Raw genomic sequence first — 19,763 nt, 5'->3', positions numbered from 1 at the left:
GCCTGCCGCCTCCTTTCCCTGCCTCCCTCCCTGCCACCTCCTTTCCCTGCCTCCCTCCCCTCCCCTCCCTGCCTGCCTCCTTTTCTCTTTCTCTCCCTCCATCCCTGTCTATCTGTCTTCTACTGCTCCTGAACAAGCTGTCTCATGTCCACATTTCCCTCATTCCTCCAAGCTCAGGCTCTAGCAGTGCCCCAAGCCTCCTTTTCAGAGTCTTTACCAGAGATCCATCTAGCTCTTCCTTTCTTATGATTGCAACCACATGTTCAGTATGTTTACATGTAAATACTATATTTCTCATACATATAGACTTTCGTGCATTGACACCATCTACTTTAGGGATATAGTTTCCATTCAGACCCAAGGCTTGTATTCACCTAACATTCTCCCCCTCCCTCACCAGTCCAGTCCTCACACCATCTCAGGCGCTGGCTCACAGATAGTGGTCGGGGTATTGATAAAGATCAGCACAAAGACTGTTTGTATGGCCCTGTCTGCCGAGTCGTCAATCATCCACTCACTCTCTCGGTCTCTATGTCCCAGCCCAGTCTTCTGTTAGGATCTCAGAATGGGCCCATTGCCATTGTCCTCCACAGATAACTGAAGTATCTTTCAAGACCTGTGTTAATCTAACTTTCCCATTTATTATCCAAACCTCAAGGAGAAGGTGCCAGCCCAGTTTAAATAGTTACTGCCTTTTGTTCAATAATGTCCTTCTTTATATCCGCAAAAACTCAGTTTAGCTGGCGAGCTTCATTCAATAATCCACCGGTTTCCCTCCTTCAAAATGCATACAAAATGAATCCCAAACGTTACCAATGAACGTATCCAAAGAAGTCAAACAACGTTTATAATCAAGCCTAAGGTACTCTAATACGTAAATAACGATACAATTTAAGACGGAGAATCGTTATTGTCTTTACCGGAGATAAACAACAAAGAACGCGCTCTCATCCACACACATGAAAATACTACAGCCAAAATGGGAGCCACTTACAAAAACTATAAATTCTAGCTCATTTTTCCAAAAACAAGCCTGAAACTCTTTCTAAAGACTGTTGACATCTAGTGGAAGCCCTGGGAACTGCAATCTGTGAGGATTTCGCCTCATAATTAACATGGCAGCCAATGCAGAACAGTGGTAGCCTGAATTATTTTTTGGTGGCGTGTTGTTTGTCCTCAGGGTTTTGCCTGCCTTATCAGTTCTGTTATACTCACAGACATAATTTTAACAGTTTTAGAAACTTTAGTGTGTTTTCTACCCGAATCTACCAGTTATATGCATGTCCTAGCTTCTGGGCCTGAGTAACCGGTAGTTTACTTTGCGCACATTTTTCATCCGGATGTCAAAATACTGCCCCCTAGCCCAACGAGATTATTAATAAACAGCCATCTCCAGCACATCAGAGGCTGCTGCCTATAGACATAGATTAGGAATCACTGGCCACTTTAAGGAAATGAAACACTAGCCACTTTAATCATGTCTCTTGCATTACTCATCTTATATGTATAAATTGTACACTACTATTCTACGGTATCTTAGTCACTTTAATTGTGTGTAAATATTGCGTCACGCATCTATGTATATGCTGTGCTCTATACTATGCCACTATCTTAGTCCAATGCCGCTCTGACATGCATCTATGTATGTATATATATTCTTAATCCATTCCTTGCTTAGATTTCCGTGTGTTTTGGGTATATGTTGTGAAACTGTTAGATATTACTGCACTGTCGGAGATAGAGACACAAGTATTTCGATACACCCGCAGTAACATCTGCCAAACACGTGTGTATGTGACCAACACAAATTTGATTTGGTGTCATCTAACTGAGGGTTGAGGCTAAACATAGTGTATGTGGGGAGAGGCTGTGTTTCCCCACTCTGTCAGCAGCCCAGAGCTGCCAGTCTGCTCCCTGTGGCTTAGAACTGGCCTGGGGCTGTGACATGGACTTACCTCTGTGGAGCACCGTGTCAACACCATCCCCTCACTGGCACAGCACTGCTGTGTGTCACATGGGAGAGTGGGAGGGGCAGAAGGGAGACAAGTGGTTGTCACTGTGTCCCTGGTGTGACTGTGCTATGGGAGACTGAGAGTGATCGGTAGCAGCTACTCAGACCTGGCTGCCATGGAGACTTGAGGCATGGCGAGTTTGCTAGGAGACACACAAATAATTTTGTTCTTTTCTCGCCCCCTCTTTCTCACCCCCCTGCCCCTTTCTCTACAGAAGCACAACCAGGGTCAGGTCTTACTGGAGGAAGTGTTTAAACACCTGGAGCTGACAGAGAGGGATTACTTCGGCCTGCATCTGTCCGACGACTCCTCCGACAGCCCGGTAGGTGCCAAGGTCAGACTCTTGATGGCAAAACACCTTTTTACACTTCAGTCAACACTGTCTCGTTCACTACTGTCCATCTCCATCAAGTTTTTCACTTGAGGACAGCCTTTTCCTGCTCTCACCTAAATGTAACTCTCTGTGGTGAATTTAGTCTTCAGACAAGTGTGTTGCTGTGAGAAATGGAGGGGGTGGAGAGGGATAAAATAGGGAGTTATTCTTCTACATAACCCGTTGTACAATCCATCTGTTAGCCTAAGTCATGTTGGAAGCCTGTATGTTAATGGGACATTGCCTGCCACTGCACACTATACTACAACACAGCTGATGGTCGCCTCGCTTCGAGTCCTAAGGAAACTATGCAGAATTTTGTTTTTTCATGTATTAATTCTTACATTGTCACCCCAGAAAATCTTAAGCGTTATTACATACAGCTGGGAAGAACTATTGGATATAAGCGCGGCGTCAACTTACCAACATTACGTCCAGGAATACGACTTTCCCGACGCGGATCCTTTGTTCGGACCACCACCCAGGACATGCGATCTTATCCCAGCGGTCGACCCAAATCAACGTTGCCGAAGGAAGAGGCAGACGGAGCGGCCTCCTGGTCAGGCTCCGTAGGCGTGCACAACGCCCACCGCTTCAGAGTATACTACTCACCAATGTTCAGTCTTTTGACAACAAGGTAGATGAAATTAGAGCAAGGGTTCCCTTTCAGAGAGACATCAGAGATAGTAACATTCTCTGTTTCACGGAAACATGTCTTTCTCGGGATACGTTGTCGGAGTCTGTTCAGCCACCGGGCTTCTTCATGCATCGTGCCGACAGAGATAAATACCTCTCTGGGAAGAAGAAGGGTGGTGGTGTATGCTTCATGATTAACGACTTATGGGGTAATCATAACAACATACAGGAACTCAAGTCCTTCTGCTCACCCGACCTAGAATTCCTTACAATCAAAAGCCGGCCATATTATCTCCCAAGAGAATTCTTGTCAGTTATCGACACAGTTGTGTATATACCCCCTCAAGCAGACACCACGGCGGCTCTCAAGGAACTTCACTGGACTTTATGTAACCTGGAAACCATATATCCTGAGGCTGCATTTATTGTAGCTGGGGATTTTAACAAAGCACATCTGAGAACAAGGCTACCTATATTCTACCAGCATATTGATTGCAGCAGTCGTGCAAACAATACTCGATTACTGCTACTCTAACTTCCGTGATGCATACATGGCCCTCCCTTCAGCAAATCCGACCACAACTCCATCTTGCTCCTACCGTCTTATAGGCAGAAACTCAAACATGACGTACCGGTGACTAGAACCATTCAACGCTGGTCTGACCATCGGAATCCACACTTCAAGATTGTTTTGATCACGCAGGCTGGGAAATGTTCTGGGCAGCCTCAGAGAATAACATTGATCTATACACTGACTTGCTGAGTGAGTTTATAAGGAAGTGCATTAGAGATGTTGTACTCAATGTGACTATTAAAACCTAACCAAACCAGAAACCGTGGATCGATGGTGTCATTCGCGCAAAACTGAAAGTGCGAACCATTGTTTAACCATGGTAAGAGGACTGGAAATATGGCCGAAAATAAACAGTGTAGTTATTCTCTCCGCAAGGCAATCAAACAAGCGAAATGTCGGTATAGGGACAAAGTGTAGTCGCAATTCAACAGCTCAGACACGAGACGTATGTGGCAGGGTCTACAGACAATCACGGACTACAAAAATAAAACTAGCCACGTCACGGACAACGTCTCGCTTCCAAACAAACTAAACACCTTTGCCCGCTTTGAGAATAATACAGTGCCACTGTTGCGGCCCGCTAACAAGGGCTGCGGCTTCTCCTTCTCTGTGGCCAACGGGAGTAAGACATTTTAAACGTGTTAACCCTCGCAGGGCTGCCAGCCCAGACTTCATCCCCAGCCGCGTTCTCAGAGCATGCACAGACCAGCTGGCAGGTGTGTTCACGGAAATATTATATAGCTCCCGATCCCAGTCTTCTGTCCCCACATGCGTCAAGATGTCCACCATTGTTCCTGTTCCCAAGAAGAAGGCAAAGATAAATTAACTAAATGACTACCGCCCCGTAGCACTCACTTCTGTCATCATGAAGTGCTTTGAGATACTAGTCAAGGATCATATCACCTCCACCGTACCATTTTAGAATAAGGCTTGATGCATACTGGTAACATTTTCAGATATTACACTTTTCTAATTTTGACAAAGTGGTTTCATTTCAAGTGTACTGTTAGCTAGCTAACGTTAACCTGCTGGGTCGCTAGCTAACATGTGATTTTATTCTTCGTATCTCAGACGCATTTGCTTGACTAGTTATAGCCGTTGAACCTGCTGGTTAGATACCTGCAGATTCATGTAGGGTAGTAATGTCATGTTGTTGGTCCATTATGGTCCATTGTTTTGCTTGCTAGCTAGCAAAACAATATCTTAACAAAACATGTCTTAACAAAAGACTCCACTCTAATTTTGACAAAGTATTTTCATTTAAAGTTAGTGTACTGTTAGCTAGCTAGCTAATGTTAGCTGGCTGGCTCGCTAACTAACGTCATGCGTTGGGATTGATTGTTTACCTAGCTAGCTATCAAGCTACATTTCTTAACAAAACACCCTTTGAATATGTCCGTTGTCAGTAAATTTGGCAACAAAGCGTAATTCAATTGTTGCCAGTCGCACAGGTACAGTCACCAACACTCTGGATAACATGAAAAAAGCCTAACCAGCTCTGCTAGGGTGAGTAAAATAGTCAGAGTGGGGTGTTCTCTCATTATGTGTCTGGAAGTTTGCCAGTTGGCGTGGGTGCTTGACTGTAGTTGTGTGGTCAGAGCCTTTGGAACAACCCTACTTACTTATTGGCCAGAACGTCCAGTGTGCACTCTGAACTCGAAACCACAGATGGAGCTATAGGGTGAGTAATGTTCAGTGAGCTGTTCTCTCTCTCTTAGATGTCTGGAAGTAGCTGGACAATTAGTACAGGACGCACGGATCAGTGTGTGAACAATGCTGAATGGGTGTAGACAAAGAAGGGCTCTCCAATAGTAGCACCAAAACATTTTCTCAAAAGTGAGTTTACAATTTAATCAACTTTCAAAGCAGAATTACTTTCCCATTGTTTCCTCAAATGCAGTGTATGATATACAATTTTGTAGCTCTGAGTCTCTACTTTATCCAATGTAAATAACAGAAATTCAAATGTTGCTACATAAGATGGAATCCAGGTGGTGAGTTGTATTTACTCCGTACTTTGTTAAAGTACGTTTTGCAGCGATTACAGACTTGAGTCTTCTTGAGTATGATGCTACAAGCTTGGCACACCTGTATTTGGAGTTTCTTCCATTTATTTTCTGCAGATCCTCTCAAGGTCTGTCAGGTTGGATGGGGAGCATCATTGCACAGCTATTTTCAGGTCTCTCCAGAGATGTTCGATCGGGTTCAAGTCCGAGCTCTGCCTGGACCACTCAAGGACTTTCAGAGACTGTTAGGAAGTGAACCTTTTCCCCAGGCTGATGTCCTGATCGCTCTAGACGAGGTTCTCATCAAGGATTTCTATTTACTGCTCACCTTTCCCTCGATCCTGACTAGTCTCCCAGTCCCTGCCACTGAAAAACATCCCCACAGTATAATTCTACCACCACCATGCTTCACCGTAGGGATGGTATTAGCCAGGTGATGAGCGGTGCCTGGTTTCCTCCAGACTTGACGCTTGCCATTCAGGCCAAAGAGTTCGATCTTGGTTTCAGCAGACCAGAGAATCTTGTTTCTCTCGGTCTGAGAGTCCTTTAGGTGCCTTTTGGCAAACTCCAAGCGGGCTGTCGTGTGCCTTTTTATTGAGGAGTGGCTTCTGTCTGGCCACTGTACCATAAAGATCTGATTGTTGGAGTGCTGCGGAGATGGTTGTCCTTTTGGAAGATTCTTCCATCTCCACAGAGGAACTCCGGAGCTCTTTCAGAGTGACCATCGGATACTTGGTCACCTCCCTGACCAAGGTCCTTCTCCCCCGATTGTTCGGTTTGGCTGGGCGACCAGCTCTAAGAAAAGTCTTGGTGGTTTCAAACGTCTTCCATTTAAGAATGATGGAGGCCACTGTGTTCTTGGACCTTCAATGCTGCATAAATGTTTTGGTACCCTTCCCCAGATCTGTGCCTCGACACAATCCTGTCTCAGAGCTCTACGGACAATTCCTTAGACCTCATGGCTTGGTTTTTGCTCTGACATGCACTGTCAACTGTGGGAACTTATATAGACAGGTGTGTGCCTTTCCAAATCATGTCCAGTCAATTGAATTTACCACAGGTGGACTCCAAGTTGTCAAAGAATCTCAAGAATGATCAATGGAAACAGGATGCACCTTAGATCAATTTTGAGTCTCATAGCAAAGGGTCTATGTAAATAAGCTATTTCATTTAAAAAAATGTTTAATGCATTTGCAAACATTTCTTAACCTGTTTTTTCTTTGTCATTATGGGGTATTGTGTGTAGATTGAGGATTTGTTTCTATTTAATGCATTTTAGAATAAGGCTTTAATGTGACAAAAAGTGAAGGGTTCTGAATACTTTCCGAATGCACTGTTACTAGCTACAGATCATCACGGCCCAGCCTGCATTTCCCAACTAGAAAACGGAGAGTGAGAGGTGGAGGGGGCTGACTTGTGAATAATTGAGAATGAACACTGCTGCTGAGGAAATGCTGTGGTGTCATTGAGTTTCTCCTCATTTATCTTTTACAGAGATGGCTGGATCCAAACAAACCCATCAGGAAGCAACTTAAACGTAGGTGAACCTTCAGTGGATGGATGAACTAGGAAGTGGTTCTTTTTAAGTGTAGATACAATAATCTCTCTCATTGTGCATTTACAGGGGGATCGCCTCATAATCTGAGCTTCAGAGTGAAGTTCTTTGTGACCGACCCTAATAAACTTCAGGAAGAGTACACTAGGTAAGGATACTAATTAGAAATGGAACATTTTGCTTGATGTTTAATCTGCCAAAATTCCACGTCAATTCAAAATGTAGAATAATGGTCCTACTAAGTATGTATGACCAGGCAATGACGTTATATCAACTACAACCCTTTACAGACATGGAATGCAGCTACAGTAACATGTCAATAGCGACCACTGATAACAAGTTATGAAGGCTTCAGAAGGGCCTGTACCTTTTCAGACGGTAGAGTTCTGCTCCGGTATATGTTCTATTCTTTCTCTGACCACCAGAAACGTTGCTGATTGATGTGCTGCTGTGTTGTTTTTTTTATGGTAGAGTAGCTAGATGTACTTTCTTTCTACTAAATGTCTTGGTAAGTCACGGTATTTAAAATAACTTTACTTTTTTAGGAGAGAGTGTTCTTCAGGCAGGCTGTGCGAAGCAGTTTGAGATGATTTGATTGACAGTTCTGGTCGCCTAGTGATGGAAGTTAGAACCACTTCAGAAGCAGCATTACTTTACAGACAACTAAAATGCCATTCTTATCTCCAGAGAAAGTTTTGTGTCGGCATTTAAAAAGCCGTAGTGTAGCCTTACCCTAACAGACAAACAAAAATGTTGTAGCCAAGGCGCTTTCCATTCCATTATATCTGAAAAGGGTAATCTTTACAGGCTACCAGTAGCCTACTGTAATTTCATATTATGAGACAAAAACAGCCCCACCCACTCAGCAACGAAGAGTACTGATGAGTCGTGCTCGCAAGACTGGCCCGAAAATACCTCTGTATCCCGGCGACATCGGTCCCATGATTGAACTAGGATATTCTCCAGGCAACAGACTGAACACACACATGCATCATTAGCAAAGTGAAAGAACAGGAAGGCCAGCACTAGGGAGGGAGAGGGGCAGGAAGGTCAGCTCTAGAGAGGGGCAGGAAGGCCAGCGCTAGGGAGGGAGAGGGGCAGGAAGGCCAGCGCTAGGGAGGGAGAGGGGCCGGAAGGCCAGCGCTAGGGAGGGAGAGGGGCATGGAGGCCAGCGCTAGGGAGGGAGAGGGGCATGGAGGCCAGCTCTAGGGAGGGACAGGGGCATGGAGGCCAGCTCTAGGCTGGGAGAGGGGCAGGAAGGCCAGCTCTAGGGAGGGAGAGAGGGGGCAGGAAGGCCAGCGCTAGAGAGGGAGAGAGAGGGGCAGGAAGGCCAGCGCTAGGGAGGGAGAGGGGCATGGAGGCCAGCTCTAGGCTGGGAGAGGGGCAGGAAGGCCAGCTCTAGGGAGGGAGAGAGAGGGGCAGGAAGGCCAGCGCTAGAGAGGGAGAGAGAGGGGGCAGGAAGGCCAGCGCTAGGGAGGGAGAGGGGCATGGAGGCCAGCGCTAGGGAGGGAGAGGGGCATGGAGGCCAGCGCTAGGGAGGGAGAGAGAGAGGCAGGAAGGCCAGTGCTAGGGAGGGGCAGGAAGGTTAGCTCTAGGGAGGGAGAGGGGCATGAAGGCCAGCGCTAGGGAGGGAGAGGGGCCGGAAGGCCAGCGCTAGGGAGGGAGAGGGGCAGGAAGGCCAGCACTAGCGAGGGAGAGAGGGGGGCAGGAAGGCCAGCGCTAGGGAGGGAGAGGGGCAGGAAGGCCAGCGCTAGGGAGGGAGAGGGGCAGGAAGGCCAGCGCTAGGGAGGGAGAGGGGCAGGAAGGCCAGCGCTAGGGAGGGAGAGAGAGGGGCAGGAAGGCCAGCACTAGAGAGGGAGAGGGGCAGGAAGGCCAGCGCTAGGGAGGGAGAGGGGCAGGAAGGCCAGCGCTAGGGAGGGAGAGGGGCAGGAAGGCCAGCGCTAGGGAGGGAGAGGGGCAGGAAGGCCAGCGCTAAGGAGGGAGAGGGGCCGGAAGGCCAGCGCTAGGGAGGGAGAGAGAGGGGCAGGAAGGCCAGCTCTAGGGAGGGAGAGGGGCAGGGAGGCCAGCGCTAGGCTGGGAGAGGGGCAGGAAGGTCAGCGCTAGGGAGGGAGAGAGGGGGCACGAAGGCCAGCTCTAGGGAGGGAGAGAGAGAGGCAGGAAGGCCAGTGCTAGGGAGGGGCAGGAAGGTCAGCTCTAGGGAGGGAGAGGGGCATGAAGGCCAGCGCTAGGGAGGGAGAGGGGCCGGAAGGCCAGCGCTAGGGAGGGAGAGGGGCAGGAAGGCCAGCACTAGCGAGGGAGAGAGGGGGCAGGAAGGCCAGCGCTAGGGAGGGAGAGGGGCATGGAGGCCAGCGCTAGGGAGGGAGAGGGGCATGGAGGCCAGCTCTAGGGAGGGACAGGGGCATGGAGGCCAGCTCTAGGCTGGGAGAGGGGCAGGAAGGCCAGCTCTAGGGAGGGAGAGAGAGGGGCAGGAAGGCCAGCGCTAGAGAGGGAGAGAGGGGCAGGAAGGCCAGCGCTAGGGAGGGAGAGGGGGCATGGAGGCCAGCTCTAGGCTGGGAGAGGGGCAGGAAGGCCAGCTCTAGGGAGGGAGAGAGAGGGGCAGGAAGGCCAGCGCTAGAGAGGGAGAGAGAGGGGCAGGAAGGCCAGCGCTAGGGAGGGAGAGGGGCATGGAGGCCAGCGCTAGGGAGGGAGGGGGCATGGAGGCCAGCGCTAGGGAGGGAGAGGGGCATGGAGGCCAGCTCTAGGGAGGACAGGGGCATGGAGGCCAGCTCTAGGCTGGGAGAGGGGCAGGAAGGCCAGCTCTAGGGAGGGAGAGAGAGGGGCAGGAAGGCCAGCGCTAGAGAGGGAGAGAGGGGGCAGGAAGGCCAGCGCTAGAGAGGGAGAGAGAGGGGCAGGAAGGCCAGCGCTAGAGAGGGAGAGGGGCAGGAAGGCCAGCGCTAGGGAGGGAGAGGGAGAGGGGCAGGAAGGCCAGCACTAGGGAGGGAGAGAGAGGGGCAGGAAGGCCAGCACTAGAGAGGGAGAGGGGTAGGAAGGCCAGCGCTAGGGAGGGAGAGGGGCAGGAAGGCCAGCGCTAGGGAGGGAGAGGGGCAGGAAGGCCAGCGCTAGGGAGGGAGAGGGGCCGGAAGGCCAGCGCTAAGGAGGGAGAGGGGGCCGGAAGGCCAGCGCTAGGGAGGGAGAGAGGGGGCAGGAAGGCCAGCACTAGAGAGGGAGAGGGGCAGGAAGGCCAGCACTAGAGAGGGAGAGGGGCAGGAAGGCCAGCGCTAGGGAGGGAGAGGGGCAGGAAGGCCAGCGCTAGGGAGGGAGAGGGGCAGGAAGGCCAGCGCTAGGGGAGGGAGAGGGGCAGGAAGGCCAGCGCTAGGGAGGGAGGGAGGGAGAGGGGCCGGAAGGCCAGCGCTAGGGAGGGAGAGAGGGGCAGGAAGGCCAGCTCTAGGGAGGGAGAGGGGCAGGGAGGCCAGCGCTAGGCTGGGAGAGGGGCAGGAAGGTCAGCGCTAGGGAGGGAGAGAGAGGGGCACGAAGGCCAGCTCTAGGGAGGGAGAGAGAGGCAGGAAGGCCAGTGCTAGGGAGGGGCAGGAAGGTCAGCTCTAGGGAGGGAGAGGGGCATGAAGGCCAGCGCTAGGGAGGGAGAGGGGCCGGAAGGCCAGCGCTAGGGAGGGAGAGGGGCAGGAAGGCCAGCACTAGCGAGGGAGAGAGGGGGCAGGAAGGCCAGCGCTAGGGAGGGAGAGGGGCATGGAGGCCAGCGCTAGGGAGGGAGAGGGGCATGGAGGCCAGCTCTAGGGAGGGACAGGGGCATGGAGGCCAGCTCTAGGCTGGGAGAGGGGCAGGAAGGCCAGCTCTAGGGAGGGAGAGAGAGGGGCAGGAAGGCCAGCTCTAGGGAGGGAGAGGGGCAGGGAGGCCAGCGCTAGGCTGGGAGAGGGGCAGGAAGGTCAGCGCTAGGGAGGGAGAGAGAGGGGCACGAAGGCCAGCTCTAGGGAGGGAGAGAGAGAGGCAGGAAGGCCAGTGCTAGGGAGGGGCAGGAAGGTCAGCTCTAGGGAGGGAGAGGGGCATGAAGGCCAGCGCTAGGGAGGGAGAGGGGCCGGAAGGCCAGCGCTAGGGAGGGAGAGGGGCAGGAAGGCCAGCACTAGCGAGGGAGAGAGGGGGCAGGAAGGCCAGCGCTAGGGAGGGAGAGGGGCAGGGAGGCCAGCTCTAGGGAGGGAGAGGGGCAGGGAGGCCAGCGCTAGGCTGGGAGAGGGGCAGGAAGGCCAGCGCTAGGGAAGGAGAGAGAGGGGCAGGAAGGCCAGCACTAGAGAGGGAGAGGGGCAGGAAGGCCAGCGCTAGGGAGGGAGAGGGGCAGGAAGGCCAGCGCTAAGGAGGGAGAGGGGCCGGAAGGCCAGCGCTAAGGAGGGAGAGGGGCCGGAAGGCCAGCGCTAGGGAGGGAGAGAGCGGGGCAGGAAGGCCAGCTCTAGGGAGGGAGAGGGGCAGGGAGGCCAGCGCTAGGCTGGGAGAGGGGCAGGAAGGTCAGCGCTAGGGAGGGAGAGAGAGAGAGGCAGGAAGGCCAGTGCTAGGGAGGGGCAGGAAGGTCAGCTCTAGGGAGGGAGAGGGGCAGGAAGGCCAGCGCTAGGGAGGGAGAGGGGCCGGAAGGCCAGCACTAGGGAGGGAGAGGGGCAGGAAGGCCAGCACTAGCGAGGAGAGAGGGGGCAGGAAGGCCAGCGCTAGGGAGGGAGAGGGGCAGGGAGGCCAGCTCTAGGGAGGGAGAGAGAGGGGGCATGAAGGTCAGCGCTAGGGAGGGAGAGAGAGGGGCAGGAAGGCCAGCGCTAGGGAGGGAGAGGGAGGGGCAGGAAGGCCAGTGCTAGGGAGGGAGAGGGGCAGGAAGGTCAGCTCTAGGGAGGGAGAGGGGCAGGAAGGCCAGCGCTAGGGAGGGAGAGGTGCCGGAAGGCCAGCGCTAGGGAGGAGAGGGGCAGGAAGGCCAGCTTGAGGGAGGGAGAGAGAGGGGCCGGAAGGCCAGCGCTAGGGAGGAGAGGGGCAGGAAGGCCAGCGCTAGGGAGGGAGAGAGAGGGGCAGGAAGGCCAGCGCTAGGGAGGGAGAGAGAGGGCAGGAAGGCCAGCTTGAGGGAGGGAGAGAGGGGGCAGGAAGGCCAGCTTGAGGGAGGGAGAGAGAGGGGCAGGAAGGCCAGCGCTAGGGAGGGAGAGAGGGGGCAGGAAGGCCAGCGCCAGGGAGGGGAGGGGCAGGAAGGCCAGCGCTAGGGAGGGAGAGGGAGGGGCAGGAAGGCCAGCGCTAGAGAGGGAGGGGCAGGAAGGCCAGTGCTAGGGAGGGAGAGAGGGGGCAGGAAGGCCAGTGCTAGGGAGGGAGAGGGGGCAGGAAGGCCAGCGCTAGCGAGGAGAGAGAGGGGCAGGAAGGCCAGCTCTAGGGAGAGAGAGGGGCAGGAAGGCCAGCTCTAGGGAGAGAGAGGAGCAGGAAGGCCAGCTTGAGGGAGGGAGAGAGAGGGGCAGGAAGGCCAGTGTGAGGGAGGGAGAGAGAGAGAGAGGGGCAGGAGGGAGAGATCCAGAAGAAAGCTGTTAAATTCTTCAACCACCTTAAAGGAAGCGATTCCCAAACCTTCCGTAAAAAAAGCCATTACCTACAGAGAGATGAACCTGGAGAAGAGTCTCCTAAGCAAGCTGGTCCTGGGGCTCTGTTCACAAACACAAACAGACCCCACAGAGCCCCAGAACAGCAACACAATTACACCCAACCAAATCATGAGAAAACAGAAAGACACATTGGAAAGAATTAACAACTGAGCAAACTAGAATGCTATTTGGCAGATTACCTGACCACTGTGACTGACCCAAATTTAAGGAAAGCTTTGACAATGTACAGACTTAGTGAGCATAGCCTTACTATTGAGAATGGCTGCCGTGAACAGGCGTGGCTCTCGGGAAGACAGGCTATGTACTCACTGCCCACAAAATGAAGTGGAAACTGAGCTGCATTTCCTAACTTCCTGCCAAATGTATGACCATATTAGTATCCCTCAGATTACTCAGATCCACAAAGAATTTGAAAACAAGCCCAATTTTGATAAACTCCCATATCTACTGGGTGAAATTCCACAGTGTGCCATCACAGCAGCAAGATTTGTGACCTGTTGCCACAAGAAAAGGGCAACCAGTGAAGAACAAACACCATTGTAAATACAACCCATATTTGTTTTTTTTTCCCTTTTGTACTTGAACTATTTTCACATCATTACAACACTGTATATAGACATAATATGACTTTTGTAATGTTTTTATTCTTTTGTAATGTTTACTGTACATTTTTGATTATTTCACTTTTGTATATTGTCTACTTCACTTGCTTTGGCAATGTTAACGTATGTTTCCCATGCCAATAAAGCCCCTTGAATTGAATTGAGAGAAGGGGCAGGCAGAGAGATACAGGCAGGCAGGCAGGCAGAGAGATACACTTATCTTGGTATTCTGCATTTCGCAATGTTTTGTCTTGCATACCTCGCAAGTGGAACCCCAAGACTATATCCACAAGAACAAGCAAACCCTGTACCATCAATTTAGTAAGATCTTGGTATGACATTTGTAAGTTATTTGGTCTGAAACAGGACTTGTCACCCAAAACACCCTTGTTGCAAAACAGACTCCTGCCAATGATCTTGGATAGCAACATGTTTCAACATTAGCATGAGAAGAGAACAAATCATATTGAACATTGTTATATAGATGGGGTACTTATGTCATGTAGAACATTGTTATATAGATGGGGTACTTATGTCATGTAGAACATTGTTATATAGATGGGGTACTTACAGTTGAAGTTGGAAGTTTACATACACTTAGGTTGGAGTCATTAAAACTTGTTTTTCAACTACTCCACATTTTTGTTAACAAACTATAGTTTTGGCAAGTTGGTTAGGACATCTACGTTATTCATGACAAAGGTAATTTTTCCAACTATTGTTTACAGACCGATTATTTCACTTGTAATTCACTGTATCACAATTCCAGTGGGTCAGAAGTTTACATACACTAAGTTGACTGTGCCTTTAAACAGCTTGGAAAATTCTCGAAAATTATGTCATGGCTTTAGAAGCTTCTGATAGGCTAATTGACATAATTTGAGTCAATTGCTGGTGTACCTGTGAATGTATTTCAAGGCCTACCTTCAAACTCAGTGCCTCTTTGCTTGACATCATGAGAAAATCAAAAGAAATCCACCAAGACCCCAGAAAGAAAATTGTAGACCTCCCCAAGTCTGGTTCATCCTTGGGAGCAATTTCCAAATGCATGAAGGTACCACGTTCATCTGTACAAACAATAGTACGCAAGTGTAAACACCATGGGACCACGCAACCGTCATACTGCTCAGGAAGGAGATGCGTTCTGTCTCCTAGAGATGAACGTGCTTTGGTGCTAAAAGTGCAAATCAATCCCAGAACAACAGCAAAGGACCTTGTGAAGATGCTGAAGGAAACAGGTACACAAGTATCTATATCCACAGTAAAAACGAGTCCTATATCAACCTAACCTGAAAGGTTGCTCAGCAAGGAAGAAGCCACTGCTCCAAAACCGCCATTAAAAAAAGCCAGACTACGGTTTGCAACTGCACATGTGGACAAAGATCGTACTTTTTGGAGAAATGTCCTCTGCTCTGATGAAACAAAAATAGAACTGTTTGGCCATAATGACCATTTATGTTTGGAGGAAAAAGGGGGAGGCTTGCAAGCCGAAGGACACCATCCCAACCATGAAGCACAGGGCTTGCAGCATCATGTTGTGGGTGTGCTTTGCTGCAAGAGGGACTGGTGCACTTCACAAAATAGATGGCGTAATGAGGATAGAAAATGATGTGGATATATTGAAGTAGCATCTCAAGACATCAGTCAGGAAGTTAAAGCTTGGTCGCAAATGGGTCTTCCAAATGGACAATCACCCCAAACATACTTCCAAAGTCATAGCAAAATGGCTTTAAGGACAACACAGTCAAGATATTGGAGTGGCCATCACAAAACCTTGACCTCAATCCTATAGAAAATTTGTGAGCAGAACTGAAAAAGTGTGTGCGAGCAAGGAGGCCTACAAACCTGACTCAGTTACACCAGCTCTGTCAGGAGTAACGGGCCAAAATTCACCAAACTTATTGTGGGAAGCTTGTGGAAGGCTACCTGAAACTTTTGACCCAAGTTAAACCATTTAAAGGCGATGCTACCAAACACTAATTGAGTGTATGTAAACTTCTGACCCACTGGCAATGTGATGAAAGAAATAAAAGCAGAAATAAATCATTCTCTCTACTATTATTCTGAGATTTCACATTCTTAAAATGAAGTGGTGATCCGAAATGACCTAAAAAGGTCAGTTTACTAGGATTAAATGTCAGGAATTGTGAAAAACTGAGTTTAAATGTATTTGGCTAAGGTGTATGTAAATTTCCGACTTCAACTGTATGTCATTTGAGCAACTTAAAGATAAATACCATTTATCCAATAATCATTTATTTTATTATTTACAGTTAAGAAAGTTTCTCAGAAGCACTTTGAGATATGACTACCAAACCTATCAGGTTTTGAACAACTACTCCATGATAACAATGACACACACATATTGATATCTAGAGTGTACTCATTGCTAATGCAACAGTGCCCAAAACCAGATGTACATAAGTCAAGGGAGCGATGGGAATCCGATTTGAATCCTACAATTGATAAGGGTCTATGATTGGACCTATACCACGATAGTGTGTCAGCGACCATCAACTCTAGATATAGACTTCTACATTACAACTTCCTCCACCAACTATATCTGACACCTCAGAGGTTACACCCTGAAATATCAGAAATGTGTTTTAGATGTGGAACAACTTGGCAGTGTACTAAATGACAAGCCTTCTGGCATGATGTTTGTGACTTCCATTGAGGTTGGTGGATGTGAGCTGGTAGATTTGATGTAGCTATTGTCTCTCTGTAATGTACTGTTTTGTGTATATGTTGGTATCTCTTGTCATTTGTTTTATTTAGTCATTAGTGTTATTACAACCTGCCATGTCATGCCCATATAAGGAGATGAATTGCCCTGTGTTACTGTATTGCACTTGCTAAAAGCCCTCAGCTAATCATTCTACAAATGGAGAAGACTACAGTAAACGGGTTAGGAGTAGGTCTGGGGTTGAGAGTTTGCGACAACTTAGTCTAAGACTAGGATCAGCTTGGTAGGTATATTAACCAATAATGGGCTAATTATACTGCTGGCTGCCTGGCACACAGCTAGACATAAATGTGAATAGCATGCCATGGATGCTGTCAGCCCCTATTCAAAGGGTGTCCATCCATCGTCATTAAAAACAGAGTTACAGTCAACTGGATACTCCAGTGTTATTTATTCAATCCATGCACCACTCAAGCATGATATTGCTCAGCCAGCCTTATTAAGTGAGTAAACCACTATGCATATCTAAGATGCAGAGGCATGGATCCGTTTTGGATGTGCATTATCGATTCCAGACAGCACACAACAACAGTGCTGGTGAGCTCTTACACTATGATGAGATTCATTCAGTATTAGTTATACACAAAAACAACAGGCTACAAGTTAAGTCATAGAAATGTTGCCTAAGCAATGAGCATGGGAGAAGCTCCATGTGAGTGGGTCTGGTCCAGCTGCTTTTTCTAGTGTACTGTACATGATGTCCTCTGGTCCATAATCACAGAGACATCTGTATCACATTGTTGTTTGTCTAACTGCTCTCCTTATTCCCTGTAGGTACCAGTATTTCCTCCAGCTCAAACAGGACATCCTGACTGGAAGGTTAGTTCAGTTGGCTGTTCTTATTTACACAGGTTCAGCAGCACACTCGCACACTGTTCTAGTGGACTAACACTGATTCTACCAGGCCAGCACGCTGACACACTGTTCTCGTGGACTAACACTGATTCTACCGGGCCAGCACGCTGACACACTGTTCTAGTGGACTAACACTGATTCTACCAGGCCAGCACGCTGACACACTGTTCTAGTGGACTAACACTGATTCTACCAGGCCAGCACGCTGACACACTGTTCTCGTGGACTAACACTGATTCTACCAGGCCAGCACGCTGACACACTGTTCTAGTGGACTAACACTGATTCTACCAGGCCAGCACGCTGACACACTGTTCTAGTGGACTAACACTGATTCTACCAGGCCAGCACGCTGACACACTGTTCTAGTGGACTAACACTGATTCTACCGGGCCAGCACGCTGACACACTGTTCTCGTGAGCTAACACTGATTCTACCGGGCCAGCACGCTGACACACTGTTCTCGTGGACTAACACTGATTCTACCAGGCCAGCACGCTAACACACTGTTCTAGTGGACTAACACTGATTCTACCAGGCCAGCACGCTGACACACTGTTCTAGTGGACTAACACTGATTCTACCAGGCCAGCACGCTGACACACTGTTCTAGTGGACTAACACTGATTCTACCGGGCCAGCACGCTGACACACTGTTCTCGTGGACTAACACTGATTCTACCGGGCCAGCACGCTGACACACTGTTCTAGTGGACTAACACTGATTCTACCAGGCCAGCATGCTGACACACTGTTCTAGTGGACTAACACTGATTCTACCAGGCCAGCACGCTGACACACTGTTCTCGTGGGCTAACACTGATTCTACCGGGCCAGCACGCTGACACACTGTTCTCGTGGACTAACACTGATTCTACCAGGCCAGCACGCTGACACACTGTTCTAGTGGACTAACACTGATTCTACCAAGCCAGCACGCTGACACACTGTTCTAGTGGACTAACACTGATTCTACCAGGCCAGCACGCGGTTACACTACACTTTACTGGTAGCCGCCATCAATAAAAGCTGTTGTAATGATTTTCCTATTGATCCAAATGAATTGTGGTGACTTGTGTGTTTGTGGTTTGTGTCCCACAGACTGCCCTGTCCGCACAACACTGCCGCACTCCTGGCGTCCTATGCTGTTCAATGTAAGTACCTGTTCTCCTGGCGTCCCATGCTGTTCAATATAAGTACCTGTTCTCCTGGCGTCCCATGCTGTTCAATGTAAGTACCTGTTCTCTTGGTGTCCCATGCTGTTCAATGTAAGTACCTGTTCTCCTGGCGTCCCATGCTGTTCAATGTAAGTACCTGTTCTCTTGGTGTCCCATGCTGTTCAATGTAAGTACCTGTTCTCCTGGCGTCCCATGCTGTTCAATGTAAGTACCTGTTCTCTTGGTGTCCCATGCTGTTCAATGTAAGTACCTGTTCTCCTGGCGTCCCATGCTGTTCAATGTAAGTACCTGTTCTCTTGGTGTCCCATGCTGTTCAATGTAAGTACCTGTTCTCCTGGCGTCCCATGCTGTTCAATGTAAGTACCTGTTCTCTTGGTGTCCCATGCTGTTCAATGTAAGTACCTGTTCTCCTGGCGTCCCATGCTGTTCAATGTAAGTACCTGTTCTCCTGGCGTCCCATGCTGTTCAATGTAAGCACCTGTTCTCTTGGTGTCCCATGCTGTTCAATGTAAGTACCTGTTCTCCTGGCGTCCTATGCTGTTCAATGTAAGTACCTGTTCTCCTGGCGTCCCATGCTGTTCAATATAAGTACCTGTTCTCCTGGCGTCCCATGCTGTTCAATGTAAGTACCTGTTCTCTTGGTGTCCCATGCTGTTCAATGTAAGTACCTGTTCTCCTGGCGTCCCATGCTGTTCAATGTAAGTACCTGTTCTCTTGGTGTCCCATGCTGTTCAATGTAAGTACCTGTTCTCCTGGCGTCCCATGCTGTTCAATGTAAGTACCTGTTCTCTTGGTGTCCCATGCTGTTCAATGTAAGTACCTGTTCTCCTGGCGTCCCATGCTGTTCAATGTAAGTACCTGTTCTCTTGGTGTCCCATGCTGTTCAATGTAAGTACCTGTTCTCCTGGCGTCCCATGGTTCGTCCCTCTTGGTGTCCCATGCTGTTCAATGTAAGTACCTGTTCTCCTGGTGTCCCATGCTGTTCAATGTAAGTACCTGTTCTCCTGGCGTCCCATGCTGTTCAATGCTGTTCTCTTGGTGTCCCAAATGTAAGTACCTGTTCTCCTGGCGTCCCATGCTGTTCAATGTAAGTACCTGTTCTCTTGGTGTCCCATGCTGTTCAATATAAGTACCTGTTCTCCTGGCGTCCCATGCTGTTCAATGTAAGTACCTGTTCTCTTGGTGTCCTATGCTGTTCAATGTAAGTACCTGTTCTCCTGGCGTCCCATGCTGTTCAATGTAAGTACCTGTTCTCTTGGTGTCCTATGCTGTTCAATGTAAGTACCTGTTCTCTTGGTGTCCTATGCTGTTCAATGTAAGTACCTGTTCTCCTGGCGTCCCATGCTGTTCTATGTAAGTACCTGTTCTCCTGGCGTCCCATGCTGTTCTATGTAAGTACCTGTTCTCCTGGCCTGCTACTAAAGATATGTAGCTACTTGTAGTTAATTCACACATTTGATCTCTCTGTTGCTTCATACAAGGCTACACAGTTTCTGGCCACTAGGCAACTCCAGCGTTTTTGTTGTGCGATGACTAGAAAGATGTGTGTTGGAAGCCTTTAGTTCAGAGTCAGTGTACTCACCAGGACTTCCCAATGGTCACACTGTGTGTGCTGCCTTGCA

The 19,763-nt window shown here is 49.4% G+C and overlaps 1 protein-coding gene across 3 annotated transcripts in view; it reads left to right on the top strand.

Moving 5' to 3' along the window:
• The window catches only part of LOC112224873 (tyrosine-protein phosphatase non-receptor type 4-like), a 102,189-nt gene that overhangs the window by 43,619 nt on the left and 38,807 nt on the right, over positions 1–19,763 (top strand). For 2 of the 3 annotated variants that reach the window (XM_042306640.1, XM_042306641.1), the window contains 5 exons: positions 2,227–2,346; positions 7,096–7,138; positions 7,226–7,304; positions 16,882–16,926; positions 18,065–18,117. In XM_042306640.1, the coding sequence (XP_042162574.1) occupies positions 2,227–2,346; positions 7,096–7,138; positions 7,226–7,304; positions 16,882–16,926; positions 18,065–18,117 (340 nt within the window). The remainder of the gene's footprint in view (positions 1–2,226; positions 2,347–7,095; positions 7,139–7,225; positions 7,305–16,881; positions 16,927–18,064; positions 18,118–19,763) is intronic. The other variant, XM_042306642.1, reaches the window with a different exon arrangement.

The sequence above is a fragment of the Oncorhynchus tshawytscha genome, linkage group LG26 (genome assembly GCF_018296145.1).
Source record: "Oncorhynchus tshawytscha isolate Ot180627B linkage group LG26, Otsh_v2.0, whole genome shotgun sequence".
Lineage (NCBI taxonomy): Eukaryota > Metazoa > Chordata > Actinopteri > Salmoniformes > Salmonidae > Oncorhynchus > Oncorhynchus tshawytscha.
The sequence above is the reverse complement of the archived record's forward strand: the minus strand, read 5'-3'. Positions and strand labels throughout refer to the sequence as shown.